At 49.1% G+C, this 14,106-nt stretch overlaps 1 protein-coding gene across 1 annotated transcript; it reads right to left on the bottom strand.

Moving 5' to 3' along the window:
* Positions 1-6,818: 6,818 nt before the first annotated feature.
* On the bottom strand, positions 6,819-8,622 carry LOC144156669 (uncharacterized). The gene is made up of 2 exons (XM_077688388.1): positions 7,322-8,622; positions 6,819-7,113 (listed from the first exon to the last, which is right to left on the bottom strand). The coding sequence occupies exons 1-2, from the start codon at positions 8,413-8,415 to the stop codon at positions 6,819-6,821; spliced, it is 1,389 nt and encodes a 462-aa protein (XP_077544514.1). The 5' UTR covers positions 8,416-8,622.
* Between the last annotated feature and the right edge of the window lie 5,484 nt (positions 8,623-14,106).

Below are 14,106 nucleotides of genomic sequence, written 5' to 3'. Positions count from 1 at the left end.
TTGTTTTTATTGCCTGGGCATTTGGTGAGGCATGTGGGCAAATTTCGACGAGAATTCGCGTGAGTGTGTAACACAGCGAGCGACATGAAGCGCAGAACTATAGAATGCAGAGGTCGCGTTGACAAGGAGACTTCACTCGAAGCTCGGGTGAACACCTGTCCCTGTCGACGAGCCCAATTGGTCGCGTGGCGTCTCGACGGGTCCCATGACTCTCGTCGACGATTGTACGTGTTGTAGAGTCGAATATGCAGCCAGTGCAGGACTCCAAGAAAGCAAATACCGGAATGACGGCGACGAACTCCCTCTGCTGCCAATGTTCTGTGTGGAGTATATTATAACCATGATGGAAGCTCTTTACGGAATTAGCTTTTGGGCAGTGCAGTGTACCCGTGTACAGCGTGAGTGGCTGAGCTTTCGGTAACACTGCATTGCCTTCTGTTGTGTTGATAGTTGGAAATGTCGAATTGAAATTATGGCCTGCTCGTACTGCGCAAGGCGTGAATACAGGTCACTCGATTTCTGGGAAGACTAGTTAACCTAAGAAATTTTTTTTGCAGCCTAATGATGGATTCATGGATGGCAAGGCTGTCACAGCACCGAAAGGGGGCTAACGTTGTACCAGCCTCTTCTCTCTAGTCTTTCTAGTTCCATATATCCTTCTCCGTCTCTTCTTCTGTCCAGTACAGCATCTGATTCCACCGCTGAGCTGAGCCAGCATAGCCGAGATAGGATCGCGCAACATTAGGCTACATACAGACCAATCCCTAGTTATCTCCGCAGCACTGTCTTTAAGGTCGCTGGTGCTCAAAATTGACATTCGTAATCCGTGTGCGATTTGCGGTTAGCGAGTTCAGCAGGAGCCCTTGCAGAGCAAGCCTCCAAGGAAGAGAAACGTACTAAACCACTGTGAACGAGTTCCTGCGTCTCTTCCTTTGCACACGACAAAAAAAAAGTCAAACAAAAACTGGTAGCCGCGCATAAACGTGGCCATTTATTCATCGTGTGGATGTGAGCGAAAGTAGCCGTAGAATCAGAGTTAACGTATCCAAAGAAAGAAACAAGGAACCAGTAAACGATAGAGCTAAAATTTTCTCGAGCTCAGTATTTCTGAAGCGTGCCCTGTGGAGGAGGAGAATTGGCGCAAAATTAAACCAATTCAGTTGAATAATGTGGAGATAATAAAGGTTTCAAGTTCACAGTGGCTGCGTGGGAGAAACATACTCTAGGAAGCGCGCTGATTGCGAGTGAAAATCGTTCACAAGTTTAACAATGCTGTGAATGTGGCTTTTACATATGAATAAAATGTAGCCTTGATTTAAGTAAGTTAAGGTAGGCAACAACGTTCACCGCAGACATGCTTCAGTAACCGAAGGACAGCGTCTCGGGATTCTTCTTCACACCTTTATGGTTTATGTGACCCGTTTCGCTTCCTTCCAGATGCGATGCTTTGATGCTGACTCGCTCCTGCGAAGCGATGGCGGTCTACACTCTGCCGTTGTTACACTATTCCTGCTCCACCATACTGTTGGAACTTTTCTCACTGGCAACGGTGACCCAGCCCGGAACCTGTTGTCCTCTCGCTGCGTCCCGTACATCAGCTCATAACGTTTCCTTCTACACCGCACGCGCCGTGCAGTGGCGACGACCCACGATGGGCTCGCCGCCCCAGCTGAAAAGCGCACAAATACTTTTGAAGGCGGCCATCCTTGCTCGCAAACAAGCCAGAGAAGCCTAGGGAGCGAGTGGCTATAGTTGCGGCCGCTTCCACCCCTTTAAATGTGCGGTGAATCAGGAGATGTAGTGGTCACAAAGCTTAGAATTACGACTGTGTGTGTTTCAAATTAACCACGCATGCACGAAATTGGATCTTGTTCGAGGCATATCATGCCCTGGGCACTTCAGCCTGCTTGCGTGCTCTGAAGGCGAACGCCTAGGAATTAAACTTCTTTCCTGCTATATCGTTGTTTTCGTCTCTTCCTTCACTTTCTTTCCTTCATCTTTTAAAGAGATTTACTCCTACAGGCAGACTGGCCGCAAATACGCAGCAGCTTCCGCAATTGTTAGAGGTTATTTATTTATTTATTTATTTATTTATTTATTTATTTATTTATTTATTTATTTATTTATTTATGCATATATTTGCTTACTTATTTACTTTTTTGACCAATAAATGTTTTTTTGCCGCAATGAAGGCAGCTGCTTCCTGCATTCGTTTTCCATTTTATGTGTAGTACGTAATTTCTTTATGTGTTCCATCGCTGTATGTACATGTTAATTACTGTTTTATTACTCTTGTGTATTGTGTGGCATTGATGTGTGTGCATATTTTATTACTGCTATGTTACTGTCGTGTTCCGAATTGCGAAGCACATTTTTTTCTTGATTCTAATCAAATATATGTTAGCGGTAGTTTTAATTAATGTATCTGTACTATGTATGTACCCACTCCTTCTTGGGCCCGAACAGGGCCTGCAGTATTTGTAAATAAATAAAAAAAATATTTCCTTCTTTCAGCGTAGGTCATTTTGGTGTCGTTAATGTTGACGGTGACGAAAACGGCGACGACAACCGTGGCACGGTCACTTTTCACGTTTGAAGAGGCGTCTAGGCTAGGCTTTAGCGTAAAAACAGTTTGCGGGGTCGCTTTCAAGTTATTTACATGAACTCGGATTTGAAACATTGGCTTGTTGATTCGACGTGCTATTAAATAAAGACTCACCACTACAGTTGTGCTGAATGCTGAAAAGTCTAAGTATGTGGGTAAAAGTTTTATGCCCAGCATAATAAAATATGACGTTCGCAACGGCAAAATAACGATTAAGCGTATAGGTGCTCAGAGTGAGGTTTACCGCGCTTCTAGAAAATAAAGACATAAAATATGCGATAAATATGTTGCTCGGGACCTTCCCTTTCACTAACAGCGAAGCCAGAAAACCAACCAAAAAATGTTGAAAGCTCATTAGAGAGAAGATAAATGTAATTATGAACAAAACGGCCAACGTGGGTGACGATCCAAGTCCAACGCCCAGAGACTTTGTGCAACTACCTAATACATCTGCACAAACGCCCTGTGCCACGTAATTAACTCGCCCGAATATTGTCGCGTACTATAAGCACGCAGATACTGAGCCGGGGTCCTTGAAGGAGACGACCGGGTCAGAACAAGCAGCCGGAGCCTCTTTAATCGGATAGCTCGAGCACAGGGTTCCGAGCGCGAGCGCCAGAGCTCTGAATGACAATGATGAGAGAGCACGCGCACTCAACCACTTCTTCGTCCTCACAGTCGTCTCTTGGCGCCGATGAAACACGTGACATTTACCCCCCCCTTCCAAAGGAAGCATCGTCTCGATGCTTGTGTGGACACACCGACAACCGGAGCGGGTGTGTTATGTCCTTGAAAAATAAGGTTTCATGCGCACTACGTGCACTACGTCCGGGCGCAAGCGACCAAGCGACGCCGTCTCGTTGAAGTGCAGTCTTCGGGAACCACGGTGTAAGTGACGTCGCTAAGTTGTTGAAGGACACGGTAGGGACCGAAGTAACGCTTTAGAAGTTTCTCCGACAGCCCTCGACGTCTTATTGGGGTCCACACCCATACACGGTCGCCAGGTTCGAAAGCGGTGTGCCTGTGGCGGGCGTTGTACTGGAGAGAATCCTGCAGCTGCTGTTTTGTGATTCGGTGGTACGCTAGCTGACGCGCTTCTTCGGCTTTCTGGATGAAACTCTGGACGTCCTCGTCGCCGTCGCCGTCATCGTGAGGCAGCATTGCATCAAGCATGGTTTCTGCCTCGCGTCCATGGACAAGTGCAAACGGTGTCATGCGCGTTGTTTCTTGCCGGGCGGTGTTATAAGCAAATGTCACATAAGGAAGAATTTCGTCCCAGCATTTGTGTTCCACATCAACGTACATGCTCAGCATGTCAGCAAGGGTTTTGTTCAATCGCTCGGTCAGGCCGTTCGTTTGCGGGTGGTAAGCTGTTGATTGCCGGTGGGAGGTACCTGTGAGGTTCGTTATGGCGCGTACAAGGTCGGCATTAAACGCGGCTCCCCTGTCTGTAATAAGAATCGACGGGGCGCCGTGGCGCAGAACGATGTTTTCAATGAAAAACTGTGCCACGGAGAGGGCTGTGCAGCGCTGAAGGGCTTTCGTTTCTGCGTACCGCGTTAAATAGTCGGTGGCGACAATTATCCACTTGTTGCCTGCGTGAGAGGTTGGAAAGGGTCCCAAGAAATCCATGCCTATCTGCTCAAATGGTCTTTTCGGTACTTGAACCGGCTGCAGTAATCCAGCTGGTCGGCCGTACGGAGTCTTGCGTCGTTGGCATTCACGGCACGTCCGTATGTACTGCTTCACGGTGGCCGCAAGGTTCGGCCAGTAATAATTCTGTTTTATCCTGGACGTCGTCCGAGCGTAACCCAGGTGGCCAGCCGCTGGGTCGTCGTGGCACGCCCGCAGTATTTCAGTTTGAAGACACGCGGGGACAACTAGGAGGTAGTCCCTTCCGCAAGGAGCAAAGTTTCGCTTGTAAAGGATGTTGTTACGCAAGCAGAAGAACTTCAACCCGCGTGCGAAGGGCCTCGGAACGTTGCTATTCCGGCCTTGCAAAAAGTCTAAAAGGGGCCGCAACTCCTCGTCCTCCATCTGTTGCTGAGACAAGATGGTAGCGTCCAGCGCTCCGAGGAAGGCCGTGTCGTCATCATCATCTTCATTGTCGGCGTGCTCGACTGGCGCTCGTGAAAGGCAGTCAGCGTCAGAGTGTTGCTTTCCGGACTTATAAATCACCGTTAGGTCGAACTCCTGAAGTCGGAGGCACCAGCGAGCTAAACGTCCCGTGGGGTTCTTTAAATTGGCCATCCAACACAGGGAGTGGTGGTCGCTTACTACTTGGAAAGGGCGGCCGTAGAGGTAGGGGCGAAATTTCATCACCGCCCATACAACGGCCAGACATTCTTTTTCCGTTGCCGAATAGTTGGTCTCCGCCCGAGAAAGGTTTCGGCTTGCATACGCGACGACTCTTTCCGCACCGTCTTGCGACTGTACAAGTACAGCTCCAAGACCGACGTTACTAGCGTCTGTATGGACCTTGGTCGCAGCTTCGTCGTCAAAGTGGGCGAGTACCGGCGGCATTTGTAAGCGAAACCTGAGTTCTTCGAAGGCAGCCTGGTGCTCCCCAGTCCAATGGAAGGTGACATCATTACGGGTGAGAGACGTTAACGGGGCGGCGATGTTTGAGAAGTTTTCTATAAACCTCCGGTAATAGGAACAAAGGCCTAGAAATCGTCGAACAGCCTTTTTGTCCGCAGGGGTCGGGAATTTGGTCACCGCTGCTATCTTCTCAGGATCGGGTTTGACACCGGCGTGGCTGACAACATGGCCCAAGAAAAGTAGCTCCTGGTATCCAAAATGACATTTTTCCGCTTTCAGCGTGAGACCGGCCGATCGAATGGCCTGAAGAACGGAAGATAGCCGTCGCAAGTGTTCCTCAAATGTGGGTGCAAACACGATGACATCGTCGAGATAAACCAAGCACGTCTGCCACTTCAAGTCAGATAAAACAGTGTCCATCATCCTTTGAAATGTGGCAGGTGCGGAACACAGCCCAAAAGGGAGAACCTTAAACTCATAAAGACCATCTGGTGTTATGAAGGCGGTCTTCTCGCGGTCGCGCTCATCAACCTCGATTTGCCAATACCCACTTTTCAAATCCATCGATGAGAAGTAACGGGCATGACGAAGCCTGTCGAGGGAGTCGTCGATCCGCGGCAGCGGGTACACGTCCTTTTTTGTGACTTGGTTAAGCTTCCTGTAATCTACGCAGAATCGCAATGTCCCGTCCTTCTTTCTTACCAAAACCACGGGGGACGCCCACGGACTCCGAGATGGCTGGATAACATCGTCTTGCAACATCTGTTCTACTTGGCTTCGGATGGCGTCGCGCTCCTTGGTAGATACACGATACGGGTTTTGGCGAATTGGTCTCACAGCGTCGGCAGTAATGATGCGATGCGATGATGAAAAACAGCCTTTGAAGCTCATTAGCAACTCACGAAGGGCTCGCTGCTCCGCGTGACGTAAGCTCGAATTGATGTCAAGGATAGGATCGGGAGCGCCTTCGCCAGGTTCAGTGCCTTCTAATACGAAACAGTCATCGTTGCCCGCGATTTCCTCGAAGTAAGCAACGGTGGCACCCTTAGCGACGTGGCGGCGTTCCTTGCCAAAATTGGTCAGCAATAATTCCGCACGGCCCTCGGTGAGGTGCAGCACGCCTCGAGCAACTGCGATGTCGTGATTCAGCAATAGGGCGTCCATACGCTCGGTGATACCATCGACGGTACAGCGAACATCACACATCACAGAAACTATCATGCAGGACCGCGGCGGCACGTTCACATCATCGTCGATAACACGCAACGGCGCACGGCGTACTCCATGTTCTGGGCGGCGATTGCTCGCGGCGAACTTAATGGAGCGTTCCCCAACGTCGATGACAGCGTTGTGCTCACTTAAGAAGTCCATTCCTAGAATTAAATCCTTGCAGCACTCGGGGAGGACGACAAAACTTGCAACGAACTCGGAGTCGCCGATACCAATCCTGGCGGTACATTTGCCCACAGGCGTCATCAGGTGACCACGAGCCGATCTAATCTGGAGCCCGAACCACGGTGTCCTTACTTTTCTTAGGCGATCAGCGAGTGTTTGGCTGATTACGGAGTAGTCCGCACCAGTGTCGACTAAAGCAGTTAATTGGTGCCCGTCTATGGAGATCAAAATGTCCGCGCTGCCAATTTCACCGATACTTATTCTACTCGCCGTGCGGTCAGAAGGCGACGTCGTGGCTCCCGTCGGCGGGATACTGGGTGCTGTCGGCAAGGTCGCGTGTTCTGCTGGGGACGCTGCGTGTTCGGTCGACGAGGTCATCGTTTGTCGTATCGGCGAGGTCGTGTCTTCGGTCGGCGGCGTAGTTGGTTTTCGAAGGTCTTGCCAAGGCCTGCCGGTAGCAACCTTGCCTCCTGAGGTTGCGGCGGTTAGTTTCCCCGCCCAGGGCTAGGGGATCTTCCACGCGGCGGTCCTCGGGGGTCTCGACGGTCAGGTGACGAGCCGCTAGACGGTGACTGTGAACGTCGGAGGATCGACGGGGGAGGTGACTGCGAACGTCGGAGGATCGGCGCGGGACTTTGTCTGGCAGCAAGGTAAGCTTCGATTTCCGCAGGTCTTTGGCCAAAGCGAGGTCGTGAGGCGGCGGGTGAATAGCCTCGAAGTCCAATTTCACGGTACGGGCAACGGCGGTAAACGTGGCCTGCTTCGCCACAATGATAGCACAGTGGCTGGTTGTTGTCATCGCGCCAAACGTCCGTCTTGCGCACCTGCGTTCCATACGAACTCTGTTGTTGGGACCGAGAGTACGTGGCGGAATCTGCTCTCTGGAGTCGGGGGTCGGTTCGAGGCGCCAGGGGCGGCAGTGGTGTGTGTGCGATGGGCAGCTGGCGACGGAGAGCTGTTACATAACTCGCCTGTGGCGGCTGTACCTGCTGCTCCACGATCGAAAGCGCTTGTCGGATCTCTTGGCGAACCACATCAGCAACCGAGGCAGGCGCAGGTTCCAGCCCGCCAATCCCACTCAATTGCAGCTCTTCTCGTACAATTGAGCGGATGATGTCTCGGAGGGTTGTGTCATTGGCCATACTTGTTAGGGCGCCAGCAGTACCGGACGAAGTGCCGTTCACGCGGTTGAACTGCCGGCATCTCTCTTGCAGGGCTCGCTCGATGGCTGTTGCTTCCCTGACGAAGTCTTTCACCGTGCGAGGAGGGTTTCGTACGAGACCTGCGAAGAGCTGTTCTTTAACGCCGTGCATCAGGTAGCGCAGCTTCCTCGGCTCCGACATTTCAGGGTCAGCCCTCTTGAACAACCGCGCCATGTCCTCCGTAAACATGGTCACGGTTTCATTGGGTTTCTGGATCCGCGACTCCAACAGCCGCTGTGCAAGGTCCCGACGGTCTGTGGTGGCGAAACTTTCCAGAAGCTCCTGCCGGAATTCTTCCCACGTAGACAACCTCGCCTCGCGGTTCTCGAACCACGTCCTTGCACCATGTTCGAGCGCGTAATAGACCTCACGCAGCTTTTGGCGAGCATCCCACTGGTTGAACGATGCGACCCGCTCAAACTGCTCCAGCCAATCCTCGACGTCCTCAAAAACCTCACCGTGAAAGATGGCCGGAGTACGAGGCTGTTGGAGAGTCACCTGGGGAGTAAGTGCTTGCGCCATTACTTGAGGTCCCGAAGCCTGACGTCTAGGTGCCGTGAAGTCAAGGCGACCGTACTCTGGAGACAGTCCGCGTTTGCGACGACTAGCCCGATGGACAGGTGTGTGGACAGGGCTAGGCCGTTCCGGGCTGGCCGAAGGGGTCCTTTGCATGGGGTAGTCGTACCCCGCACCTCCACCAGTGTCGCGTACTATAAGCACGCAGATACTGAGCCGGGGTCCTTGAAGGAGACGACCGGGTCAGAACAAGCAGCCGGAGCCTCTTTAATCGGATAGCTCGAGCACAGGGTTCCGAGCGCGAGCGCCAGAGCTCTGAATGACAATGATGAGAGAGCACGCGCACTCAACCACTTCTTCGTCCTCACAGTCGTCTCTTGGCGCCGATGAAACACGTGACAATATTTCAAAATGTGGCGTCAGGGTGATTTTCAGATCAGCAGGCTGCCGAAACAGTTCCTCCATTTATCACGCACCCTAGGCAGTCACATTGCCTAATCTATCACCGACCTTCTACAGCCATTATTTGTAGATTAAGTAATGGTGCGAACAGCAGGCGCCTTCGACGCTAACAACGGGCTAAAAACGAAAAGTGATTTATGTCATCACACTTCAAGTTAGAATATATAGTGCTGCCATAATCAGAAAAGCCCCTGCTATAAAATATTCCAGACATTCCACGTTTAATTTGCCCAGTCATAATAAAATATCATTGGTTGTTTCCACTGCTTACTCAAACCCCCGTCCGCACGTATTCTCTCTCTTTCTCTCTGTACATGTCCCTCACTCACCCACTCGCACTTTGTTTATTGTAAAAATGAATTCTCTTCGGAAGGCGCTACCACCATCGATTTCCTGCTCCATTTACGTAGACGACGTTCAATTATCCTTTAAGTCTTGTAACCTGTCTGTCTGCGAGCGCCAAGTCCAGCTTGGTGTTAACAAGCTAGCTGGTTGGGCAGACAGCAACGGTTTTAAATTTAATCCAGGGAAGTGCACTTGTGTCTTATTTTCCAAGAGGCGTGGCATGCGTCCGGATCCAGACATTCGACTCCACGGTGCCTGTATTCCTGTCCAAAAGGAACACAAGTTTTTAGGTATAATCTTTGACGAAAAGCTCACATTCATCCCACACATAAAACAACTAAAACATAAATGCTTAAAAACAATGAATATCCTGAAGGTTCTCTCGCACATCTCTTTTGGTGCTGACAAACAACTTCTTTTGCGTGTTTTTACCAGCTTGATAGGTTCACGATTGGACTATGGCAGCGTTGTCTATGGGTCAGCCACTAAAACATCCCTCAGAATGCTGGACCCTGTGCTTCATCTAGGGCTCCGCTTGTCGTGTGGCGCCTTTCGGACTAGTCCAGTCGAAAGCCTGTATGTAGAGTGCAACAAATGGAACCTACAACGTCAGCGAGAATACACAGACCTCCTTTATGCTTTTAAAATTTCATCCATGCCTCACCATCCTTTTAAATCAGTTTTTCATGATACTTCCATGACTGAACTCCTTTTAAATCGACCATCGTTCTCTGCGCCCTTCTCTTACAGAGTTAGAGAGGAAGCGTCAGAGCTTTCTGTCTCCTTTTTAGACACCATACAAAGTTCTCAAACAGATTTTATAGCACCATGGCATCTCCGCCCTGTATCATGCGACACATCCTTCACACATGTAGATAAAAACCGAGCTCCCACATGTGCAATTCTGCAGCACTTCTTGTGTTTGCAGCAGAAGTATCAATTTTCTGAATTTTATACGGACGCCTCTAAAACTTCCACCTCTGTGTCCTGCGCGGCGCATGGGACCGGCCTTAGTGTCACTAGAACTCTTAACAGTAATACCAGTATCTTTACGGCAGAGGCTTATGGTGTACTTCTTGTTGTTAATCATATCCTTCAAAGTCACATCCCACAATCCATTATATATACAGACTCCCTCAGTGTCGTGCGGGCGTTGTCGTCAACAAAGTCTTCAAAAAATCACGTTGTAAATCTAATAGTCAAGGGTATTATGTCAGTGTATGTACGCAAATTTGAACTGGTTCTTTGCTGGGTCCCTGGCCACAGTGGTATAGCCGGGAACGAAGCAGCGGATCGAATGGCTGCTGCTGCTACACTCTCGAATGCAGTAGACATAACCACATTACCCTACACCGACGTGAAACCACACATCAGACAACAACTTCGCAAAACATGGCAAACACACTGGAGTGAACAGACAGACAACAAGTTACACGTAATAAAACCACACTTGGGACCATACACCACCGACACACGTAATAGATACACTGAAGTCGCCTTGGCTAGATTACGGATAGGGCACACTCATGCAACGCACTCGCACCTTCTCACGGGGTCTCCAAGACCTCTGTGCAGCAGGTGCGGAGAGGCCCTATCCGTGATCCACATCTTCATACAATGTAAGGCACTCGACATTACACGACGAAAACACTTCCCACAACTACACACACGACATATTCCACCACACCCGTCATACTTCTTAGGAGATGATGCCATGTTCTCTGTTCAGCGAACCTTAAGGTTCCTATCTGAAGTTCATTTCTTACAACTCATCTCTTATCACCCATAGTTTTACCCCTGGTCCTATACACCAGCCACCTTATTTATTTTAAACCACTCTTGTTCTTCACCCTGGCCCTTTACACCAGCCGTGCTCATAGCGTTTAACTGATTTTATTTCTTGTTCTCTCCTCATCAAATCACTTTGTGTTTGGCGCTCTTTGCCCATGTCGGCCTTGCGCCAATAAAATCAAACCATCATCATCATCACTCACCCACTCACTCACTCTGGTTGTAATTTTTGTGAGGCTTGCGGCCCTTTGTGTACACTAACTTTATAAGGAAGCTCTTGTGATCTGAGTAAGGAATTTTAGTCATTTTTCGCTGTAAGTGCGTATCCCCCATAGAACGTTGTCCACCCTTTGTACAGAGACAGTTGCTATCCCTACGGGAATGGTTGGGCACAAAAGTAACGCATATCATGCGGTTGCACAAAACATTTTTATTTTGCTGTTTCTTGCTTCGACGCATATAAAATCGGAACGAAAAAAAAATGGACAGCAAAGTACAGAGACCGACGGTGAGGCTGAAGTAACGGGTCACAAAAGCAGAGCCGACGTGGCCAGTTGTTTCCGGTCTCCGCACGACGTCATGCCTGGTTTAATGTCGCGGCTCATGGAGCTTTCATCCAAACACGTCGACTAAAAATGGCGCCTCTTTACTGCGCACCTATAAACAGGTCGTCACACACAGAATTTTTCGCTGCTGCTTTATAGTTGAGTTTCATATCACGTTCTTCTTGGAAGTATTTAATCCTGCGAAAGGTCACATACATCAGCCGTGGCTTGCAGGCTTGCGAAAGATTCGCCGCCAGTATTCCCCGCAATGTGCGTGTATCAGAGCAGCCCTGTACCAGACATCTCACGCGGAGCCGTTGGCGAATACGGAATAGCCTTTTGAAAATAAATGAGGCTGCTTACAAAGTTTACACTGCCTTTAAGCGACTGAGGCGGAAAATGTTATCTCCTGGCCTTGGAGCCGAATAAAGTAAAACAATTAATGACCATCTACGCGAAGTGTTAAGCGTGCTAACGGAACCACACACGAATCAATTAATCTGGAGCTTCTGTGGTGGTGTGCGCTTTAAGGAATCGGGCCGTTGAGCGCAACATCTGAAAACAGCCTGGAAGGCGGCCATGTGCCGGGGATCGATAGGAAGCCGTGGTTGTACGCTCCGCTTAACTTCCACCATCAAAAAGTAACGGAACAAGTAACGGAACAGGAAGTTGGGGCGTGCACACGGGCGCACGCCCGTATGTGTGCGTGTGTGCTGGGGCACATGTTTCATCGGTAGAGTGACCACCCGCGTAACGCATTAGGGTTCTAATGATAGCTCTGCTGAAAAGAATGAAAAATAAGCACAGCACCGGAGTATAAGGGTAGAATGGCGAGCGGCGCGAAATAATTGCCTTAATTGCTCTGATTTCTGCCATTAGCCCCAATTTTTGACCCACCCGGAAATCGTGAAAGAGAGGGCACGTGCCTGACAGTGTAGGCGGATCGAAGCAGGTGAGCACTCAGAATGTGTTCACACGCATGCTTAACGATTCGTAAATGAAGGAAGAACGCTGTTGCAAGAAAAACAAACGAAGGGAATTGATGGGGCCCGCTTCGAGAGGAGCAATAGCGGAGCTCAAAAAAAAATTTAAAAAAGCGACACAGCAAACTTAGCTGAAAAAATTTTCTTTTGTGTCTTTTTTTAGGCGAAGCATACTTTTGTCTGTTCCTGGAAGCCAAACACAATAAGTGCGTTTAACCAGATAGGTGTGATCACTTGGGTTTCGTTGCGCCAATTTATATCCAGTATTTAAAGTATAATTTCATTTGCTTTACAGTAACGATACGCCTTAAGTATACGCTTTTTAACAGAAACCGCGCATCTGTGTTTACAAAAGCGGAAAAGCTTGCAAACCGGTCCGGCACCTATAGTTGCAGAGTCCCTTGCGCAGGAAGGGGCCTCTGCAGTTGTCGTCTGTCACGAGATATGAAGAACCGCAACTGGAACGGCTGCGGAAAACAGTCACCCCATCCATTTACATGCGCCTACCTTATGAAACAGATTACTTAGCTCTTTACTGCTGAATATCATCTGTGATGATCAAAATTGGTTCTACTAGCTGAGTTTGAAATTTATAATTGCCTTTAGAGAACTACGTTCGCTCCCCCTTTTTCTCCGCTCCTCTTCGTCCTCACTGCGTCTTGAGAGGTGGTAATGGTTGTGGATTAATTCTGATTTCGCTTACTGTCATTGTGCTGTAGTTATATCGAGGTGAACCATGACGCTATGCGAGGGGGACTACGGTAGCCTGTCATACCGCATCAGCGACTGTCCGTGGCGAGTAAAGAGATTTCCATCCCACTTCTCCTTCCATTCCCAACCAACATAATGAGCGAGCGGTGTGCCACGCAAGTGCCTCCTCCGAGGAGAAAAAAATCATAATCCCATTCCAGTATTTTCTTCTCTGAAAACAAAAACAAAAACAAAAAAAAACTTAAGCTTCAACCGGAGTACAGTTAACGATTTAGCCATGCGGCCAATCCGCCATGTGGGTACGCGGATTGGCCGCAGGGCTAAATCACCATCATCACCATCATAGTCGTCGTCTTCGTAGCCATCATCATTCAGCAGCCCACGTTAATGAGAAGCGGTTCATGATGATGATGACGGCGATGCTCCTTGACGTGCGTGCGAACATTTGCGTGTAAAAATTACTTTCGTTTGCTGCTGGGCTTACATTACAAGAAGCTTTTGAGTCTTTTTATAGTTATTGTTAAAGCAGTAGACATACTTTACCGGAGTAAAGAAATGACCACAGTCCTCAGTTTGTGTGGCGTGTTGGTATTTATGCCTCTGTCGCCAACAATTAGGGCGTAAAGGGACGTATACAAGCTGATTAACATTTCGTTTTCCCTGAAAGCTCATTTCTTTTCTGAGATTTTCCCGCCTTTGTTCGACGAGAAACAGTGCCTTGTTTGTTTCCAAATAAATAATACAGTCGACGTCCTCCGTTCCCGTTCTTTTCTTTTTCTTTTCGTGACATCAACTGTCCATAGAATGTAAAAACAAGCTGGTTGATCCCACTCGATGGCGGTGACTTGTACCGAAATATATCGCTCACGTGAGTGGCAGCTGTTGTTTATGGACGAAAAAATGACAGCAGCGTGCGAACAGGAAACCTCGCCCCGCACACGTAACGCACGACTATTAGCGACGTCCCAAATCGTGAGTAGTGAAACTGTGTCTGCGGAGTATTTTTATAG

This window comes from Haemaphysalis longicornis, unplaced genomic scaffold, assembly GCF_048455015.1.
Source record: "Haemaphysalis longicornis isolate Haplotype H1 unplaced genomic scaffold, Haemaphysalis longicornis Haplotype H1 scaffold_1, whole genome shotgun sequence".
Lineage (NCBI taxonomy): Eukaryota > Metazoa > Arthropoda > Arachnida > Ixodida > Ixodidae > Haemaphysalis > Haemaphysalis longicornis.
The sequence above is the reverse complement of the archived record's forward strand: the minus strand, read 5'-3'. Positions and strand labels throughout refer to the sequence as shown.

Excerpts from the sequence above, each read along its gene's own strand:
- LOC144156669 (XM_077688388.1), bottom strand. The coding sequence starts at position 8,415 with ATGCAAAGGACCCCTTCGGCCAGCCCGGAACGGCCTAGCCCTGTCCAC. Across the intron at positions 7,114-7,321 it reads GATGACAACAACCAGCCACT|TCACCGTCTAGCGGCTCGTC; the intron begins GTGCTATCATTG and ends CGACGTTCACAG.